This window comes from Girardinichthys multiradiatus, chromosome 6 (genome assembly GCF_021462225.1).
Source record: "Girardinichthys multiradiatus isolate DD_20200921_A chromosome 6, DD_fGirMul_XY1, whole genome shotgun sequence".
NCBI classification, from domain to species: Eukaryota; Metazoa; Chordata; class Actinopteri; order Cyprinodontiformes; family Goodeidae; genus Girardinichthys; species Girardinichthys multiradiatus.
In genome coordinates this window covers 28,257,878-28,265,269 of record NC_061799.1, presented here as the reverse complement: position 1 = coordinate 28,265,269, position 7,392 = coordinate 28,257,878, and the positions used below count along the sequence as shown (strand labels likewise).

Genomic DNA, 7,392 nt, shown 5'->3' with positions numbered 1-7,392 from the left:
TTCTGAGTCATTGTTCAGACCAGAACATCGTTAAGATTCCTGTATAAAGGTTCTTTTTACTTGATTTGATGTAATGTTCTAATGTTCTACAAAACTAAATGTTTACATTCACAATCATACTTAACAGGAATATATGCTTGGAAAAAAAAAGAAAAAAAAAATATATATATATATATATTAATTACTCTCCATAATGATTCTATATATTTGAATTTCACTTTTCAAAATGCATTACTATGTGGGCTCCAGGGTGGTGCAGTTTGTAGCACTGTTGCCTTGCAGTGAGAAGGTTCTGGGTTCAACTCTTTCTGCATGGAGTTTGCATGTTTCCCCTGTGCATGCATGGGTTCTCACCAGGTACTCCGGCTTCCTCCCACAGTCCAAAAACAACTCTCTAAATTGCCCTTAGGTATGAATGGGTGTGTGCATCATTGTTTGTCCTATATGTCTCTGTGTTGCCGTGCGATGGATTGGCAACCTGTCCAGGGTGTACCCTGCCTCTTCCCTGTAGACTGCTGGAGATAGACACCAGCTCTCCTGTGACCCACTATGGAATAAGTGGTATAGAAAATGAATTACTCAAATGAATTTTTTTTTAATGATGCACCTAACTCAATGAGACACACCTGTATGAAGGAATGATGGAAGAAGCAGGAGTTTTTTTCTGTACATTTATTTAACACTTTGTGCTCAACCTTGTTTTGTCCAAAGTTACACATGAACGTTGCAAGCAATTACAATCTGTTATTGTAGCACACATAGTCCATACCCATTAAATGACACCTTATAACAACACTAACACTGCAAAGTCTTTCAAGAAAGCAGTAAAGTCCTAGAATTTCAGGACTATTTTCATTTAAATACAAGACAGTTATGTTTTAACACATTTGCTTTAGAAAGCAAATACATGCATCACTCAGGTAAATATGCCACAGACACATAAGGATGTCCTTGTTAAAGCCGGTGAGTTTGCTGGTAACTGCAAAGGCTCAAAATGTCTAAGAAGCTTGGTAAAAAATAAAAGAAAATTGTATATTATGGTGGGGACTTGAGTTTCAGGCACTGTGCACTTGTAAAACAGGTTGTTTGCTACTATCTACTTAGTGTTCTAGGGAATCTCACCAAGGAATTCATCCAAGTGTTTCTATAATTTTATTGCGCACCAGTGATTAAACTTAAACAACAGCAAGCAATACAGAAAGTCAAAATCTACACTGTCTTGTAAATATTGTCTGATTTCAAAACCGCTTCTGAAAAGTAAAATAAAAAAATTAGAAGCCATGACAATTCTATGTATTTGACTATCCAGAAATAAAGTCAGAGGTGTTCATTATTGTACTGCTTTGATCAGTTATTGTTGCAGAGATGATTTTATGATGGCACATCAATAAAACATATACCATCAAACTGATAAACAGTAAAATGTTAATTTATATATCCATATATCCTTGACCTCTGTCCACATAATTCAGGCTGCATGTCATACAGCAGTTGAAAATACAGAATAAGGCTGAAACCTGCTTACATGGATATATTTATCTCTTACAATTTACAGTTCCACATTCCCTAGCCTAAAGAAAACCCTGAATCCCACAACAACTGAGGATCAGACTATTTTCTGACTGGCTGCTTAACAACGGAATGGTTTGTTAAATCTAGCAAATATATATATTTTTTGATTATTTTAATCATGCAAGCAGAAATGTATCCATTTAAGACTAAGGATTTGTGTCACCAATTGAAATGTGTTTACTGGCTTTGAAAGGGTTTCTCTTTAATTTGAAGAGTGACAGGCTTCCCAACTGATGTGTAACTGTAGGTTTGAGTGGACACTTTGGTTTTAAAGCTCTGCTGCCTGCCCTCTACTCTCTGTACCTCGGAGCAATAAGAGGGCTGCACCTCCAGCTTTGCACTACTCATTTGGATTGGGATTTGTCTCTCCGTACTGGGCTGAGCTATGCTGACTTGCGGGGAGGCAGATGGGAAAAGACTGTTGGAGAGATGCTCCTTGAAGCGGCCGAAGAAGCTGCTTCTCTGCCTTGGAACGATATCAGGCCGCCCCACATTGAGAAGCACCAGCTGTCCTACTTGGGACCCCCCAATCTCCCTCTGAAGGACAGAGATCTCGCAGGGCTTCTCGTCAGAGACATGGTATGTGCTGGAGGAGCCGTAGGTTTCTCCTTCTCCTGGGATGTAATCCTCTAAGTCCTCCAGGTTTAAAGTACGATCTCCTTGTTTCAGAATCACGGGTTCAAGTTTCTCACTATCCTCATCATCTGGTTCAAAGATAACAGTTTGTTGATCATCCTGATCGTCAGTATCTTCGGCAAGTGTTAGGACAGATGACAGTTCATGTGGTTCCATCGAAGCAGAGCCACAGGCAATCTGAGGCTCGTCTTCCTCCCAGGAGATGGTCTGGTTGCTGATCTCTTCCTTCAGTTGTTCTTGTGCCTGCTCCACCAAGTTGTTGTTTGAGTTGTTAACATTCAGGTTCTCAAGGGGAGACCTCTTGGATCTAGAGGGGGTGGCTGCTCGATCGGAACCTGCAGGTGAGATCCCTCTTCTCCTGGACAGCCTTGGAGATTTATTGACCTTATACTCGATGACCTCCTCCACTTCAACCCACCTGGGCTTGCTCTCCACCGTCCTGGCTCCAGCCCCCTCAGGCTCAGTAACATAGAGGGTTGGGATGGTGGACTTTCTTGGGGTGGGCATCTTCCTTGGCCTGGTTGCAGTTGGCTCGGGGGTGGAAGTCTCAGAGCGGTGGGCTCCAGCGACAGTCAAGCCTGGAGATCTGTGTCTCCTCATGCGTGGGTTCTTCACGACTGTGGTAATTGTCTCCTCACTGGAATAAATAAATGAATGCATGAGCAGAGCTACTGGCAAGTACTTGCAAAAACACACAGTACACAATGATTGAAACTGAAAGGCTTAAATAGCCACACCTTCATGTTAATGATACACACCTTTCTGTAAAATTAATCAAACTTATTTTAGATATTGTTTATCACATATAGAACATGTCATGTTAAATGTTTCCTATTTGCTTTGTTATTCTGGTCTAAATGGTATTTAATCAAGACCAAATTCATCATCCTAAAAACAAGCTTTCACACTCACATGCTACTGGTGACATCAAGAGATAACGCCACTGATCCGAGTTTTTTGAGTACATTTATTATTTTTCTCGCTCTAGCTTTTTTTCGTTGTTCATTTAATTTTAATCAAATTCCTTAAAAGCTGCATTCTTGTGTTCTGTACTTCTGCAGCATAATGTTTAGGCTATTTGTAAGAACACTGTATGGAAATATTTGCTACAAGGCCTGAAAAAACACTGAAATGAAACTTGAATGATTCAGATTCTGTCAAAATCTGTCTAAACTTGGTTGTCTGAATAGTGTTTGATAATCCCATCTGATCAGGTTGATTCATGCACCTTATGCAATGCCATCGACCCAAATATACACAACAGAAGCAGTTGTACGATACTCATTCTATTTTCAGATAAAGGATGGAACATTGCGTCCTCAGTCATGCTTAGCAGCAGGGAACACACTAGTGGAACAAGCCACTCCTTTTTTATCATCCTTATGATAAAATATTTTAACACACAGACTTTAAATAGAAACCTATAGAACCTATAGAAAGTCATATACACAGAAATGTGCTCTAAATTCAGTTTTAGCACTGAAAAGAAAATGCTCTACAGTTACATAAAACCTATGGCTGCAAAATATTACTTCCACAAAAATCCGTAAGTTTTTGCTGCCAATAAAAAATTGCCAAGATAAATTTTATTTAAAAAATTGTCTAGAGCACAGGTGTAATAATAAGTTTAATTAACTTTAACAAATATTATATAGAAATGAGCAATGATTTATATATGGAGAGCTGAATTTTCACAGTTCGATCTGAACTTCAGCACATAAACTTCCCCACATAATGTCACAGATGGTACTAGTGATAGTTTCCTTTATTAGTCCTTTTATCTATATTATAAATATATAACATTTAGAAAACATGATATGTTATTTTTCCTCTTGACCAATTTATTTAGGAAAAGTCAGAGCAAAAACAAAATGTTGTTTAAATGTATGTTAAATGTTTCTGAGTGAAGATATGAGCAGTGCAAAAAGAAATTAAAGACTGATCACACTTACATGATGATGGTCTTCTTTGGTAGTTTAGTCTCCTGTTCGGTAACTAATACAAAAACAGAAAAAGATGCTTTTTAAAGATATGGCAGCTAAAAAAAAATATGGAATGGGCAAATATTTACGAATTGAAAAGAAGACCCAAGAAGCTCTGCTTTTACACTTATTCAGAGCTATCAAAAACATTGAAACTGTTGAAGGCAGACAAAAAAGCCCTACCTTCAATGGTGATGGCCTGCTCCCCAGTGTGGGCCACAGCAGAAGGAACAACTAAATCAGCAGCACACTTGGCACTGCCCAGGCGGTTCGACAGCTGGCAACAGCAGGAAAAATATTTTAAAGTCCTAAATATTACTTTCTAATGCTAATTGGTATCAACTAGCTTCAAATCAATTCTTAGGTGTAGAAATTAAAATAAGACCACAACCAAATATACCCTCAGACACCCTCAATGACTCAGCAGATCTAATCAAGAAGCCATTGAAGCTGTAAATCCAGCAAAACGTCCTCTGGTAAAGCACTTAAAATGATCTAAATGTTGTTGTTAATGCAAAAAAAATGTTGGTTTAATTAAATGAATAAACGTGTTTGTCCTAATAGGTTTTTAAGATATACCGGATAGGAAACATAACTATTCAAAAACAAAACAAACTTCAAAACATGAAAACAGCTGGAGTGCTAACTGATTTTACCTCACACTCATAGTGTCCAAGATCTCTCTCAGTCAGGTTTTTTATAACCAGAACCAGAACCCCACTTCGGAGCTCACTGTAGGTCTGATACTTCTCCTGGTCAGTCAGTAGTCGACCATCTTTGAACCACCTTGTACAAGTACAGATGAAAAGATAAATATGCTAAATGCAGTGCTTTGCAGAAATATTCGCACCCTTGAACTTTTTCACATTTTGTCGCATTAGAACTACACATTTTTATGTTTTTTGTTGCAATTATATTTGATAGACCAACAAAAAGTAGCACGTAATTGCAAAGTGGAAAGAAAAAAATATTAAAACATGAAAAATCTGAAAAGTGTAGTGTGCATTTGTAAACTACTACCTTTACTCTGATATCAATCCCAAATATCCCAAATCAACCAATGCAACAAACTGCCACCGGAAGCCACAACGTATAAATGCTGCTATTGTGTGAAAGCCTCAGAGGTTGGTTATAAAATGTTAGTGAATAAATATCATGATAAAAGATGTAGGATACAACGTCCTAATTCATGCCATGGTTTTCAGAATTTTATTTGTAAAAAAAAGTATCAAAACTGTCCATCATTTTCCTTCCACATTAGAATTAGCCATACACTACTTTGGTTGGTCTATGGCATACAATCCTAAAAACAAATACATTAAAGCCTGTGGTTATAATCTAAAAAATGTCAAAAAGTTAAGGGGTTATGAATACTTTTGCCAGAAACCAGAAATGTAAAAAGAGAAGAATGAGCAGCATCAAATGTACTTAAGACAGTCCTACCTTATTTTTGGGCAGGGAGCACTTTGTATCACACAGGTGAACTGAGCATCTTCACCAGCGACAAAGACAGCATTCCTCATTTTATTTAAAAAACGAGGAGGTACTACAACAAACATACAGAAATACATAACATGTTTTGGTGTTTGTAACAAAAAGCATATGTCAGTGGTGTTCTGTGAAGCAGCAAAATCCGGATGAATTAAGAGCAGTCCTCAAAACACAAAAAATAGTCTCAATATGTTTAGCAGCAAGCATGGGACGCCAACTCCGTATTGAGTGCACATATACAAAAGCAATAAGAAATCTGGTTTTTGTGTGCCCCCTTCACTAATGGTGCTCTGGGAAACTGCCCATATAGCCCATTTCAAAAACTGCCTCTGTTGAGGATATTTTTTTTAATGTCAATCTAATGCTGTTATGGTCTCTGTTTAAATTATCTGAGGTGGTTGTGTTGTATGTACTCTTAAATTTATATAAACTTTGTATAAAAACACTAGTATGAAGGTAGTATAACAGAATAAATGATAAAATCTTCCACTTTGTATCATCACTTACCTTGTACAGTGATTTTTCCAAGAGTACTCGCATTGCCTGCCGAACTTGTGGCGAAGCACATGTACTGGCCGGAATCATCTGCAGTCATGTTATCCAGGATCAGCGTGCAGGACCCATCGGGGTCCTCAATGATGATGTGATGAGGATCTGCCTCTACTGTACGGCCATCTAAAATCCAAAAGAGTTCAAATATAAATTAATTGGTAAAGAGTAATTATACGTATTATTTCATGCATACAGTATATTTTAAGGCATTGTACGGGCATGAGCACCTATAAAGGTGCAAATATGTCTTACCTTTGTACCAGGTAACTACAGGTTTGGGCACCCCAATGACTTTGCAGGCCAGTTTAACTGTTTGGCCCAACTCTGCTGTGCAGTTTGCCAAAATGTTTTCAAAATCAGGTGGACCTAGAAGAATAGTTACATCATAAAAGTCAACATTTAGACAGAAAGATAAGAACAAAGTTAAAGACCTTTACAAAATGTGAAACAGTGCTCTCACTCCATGCGGGCATGCTGTAACGCTGCTGTAGTTCCCTGAGGTCTCGCAGCCAGGAGTTTTTGATGGTAACCGTTCGGGCCTGTAAAGTGTATTTTCTCACAGAGTCCTCCCGTTCATGCCAGATCTCAAAGGCACGGTCATCGCCTTCCACCGTTTCGTTCACATCAATGTTATTCAGCTGCATTGAGATGAACAGTACAACAACAATCATGCTGAGTCTAAAACAAAATATAAAACACACATAAAATTATTGCTTACCTTCATCATGTTCTTAAACACATATGCCTGTGTATCAGTGTTGCTGTCTCTTTTGGGTTTGCAAATGATACAGTAGTTCCTAAAGAGGAAGACATGGCGGTGGTGACCCCTAGAGGACGTTCTAATTCCAGGAGCTCCCTCCCAGACTTGGAAAGGTCCCTTGAACAAGAAGAATAAAAAACTCAAACAAAGAAAACCACCAAATTGCCTATATTGCACCGTTACTGATGAAAACAATTACCTGTCTGATTGGTTCTCCGAGAACTTCCAGGGTAGCAGGATAGTTCTCGATCATGGAGACATGGTGGGTATTCTCAGAACGCTGAGGGAGTGCCGACACCATTGCATACGCCTCTTCCAAGAGGCAGCAGTTCTGGCCGTTTCTTGCCTTGTTTCGAATGAGATCCTGCAGACAGCAGGTAAAAATATCTGGAAAAGCTG

At 38.5% G+C, this 7,392-nt stretch overlaps 1 protein-coding gene across 1 annotated transcript in view; it reads right to left on the bottom strand.

The window, feature by feature from the left end:
* Positions 1-1,128: 1,128 nt before the first annotated feature.
* The window catches only part of obscnb (obscurin, cytoskeletal calmodulin and titin-interacting RhoGEF b), a 95,671-nt gene continuing 89,407 nt past the window's right edge, over positions 1,129-7,392 (bottom strand). The window contains exons 72-81 of the mRNA XM_047368653.1: positions 7,193-7,357; positions 6,952-7,110; positions 6,694-6,871; positions 6,486-6,599; positions 6,189-6,356; positions 5,634-5,736; positions 4,847-4,976; positions 4,374-4,467; positions 4,161-4,203; positions 1,129-2,845 (exon numbers count right to left, since the gene is read on the bottom strand). Coding sequence (XP_047224609.1) covers positions 1,750-2,845; positions 4,161-4,203; positions 4,374-4,467; positions 4,847-4,976; positions 5,634-5,736; positions 6,189-6,356; positions 6,486-6,599; positions 6,694-6,871; positions 6,952-7,110; positions 7,193-7,357 — 2,250 coding nt within the window. The 3' untranslated portion in view covers positions 1,129-1,749. The remainder of the gene's footprint in view (positions 2,846-4,160; positions 4,204-4,373; positions 4,468-4,846; positions 4,977-5,633; positions 5,737-6,188; positions 6,357-6,485; positions 6,600-6,693; positions 6,872-6,951; positions 7,111-7,192; positions 7,358-7,392) is intronic.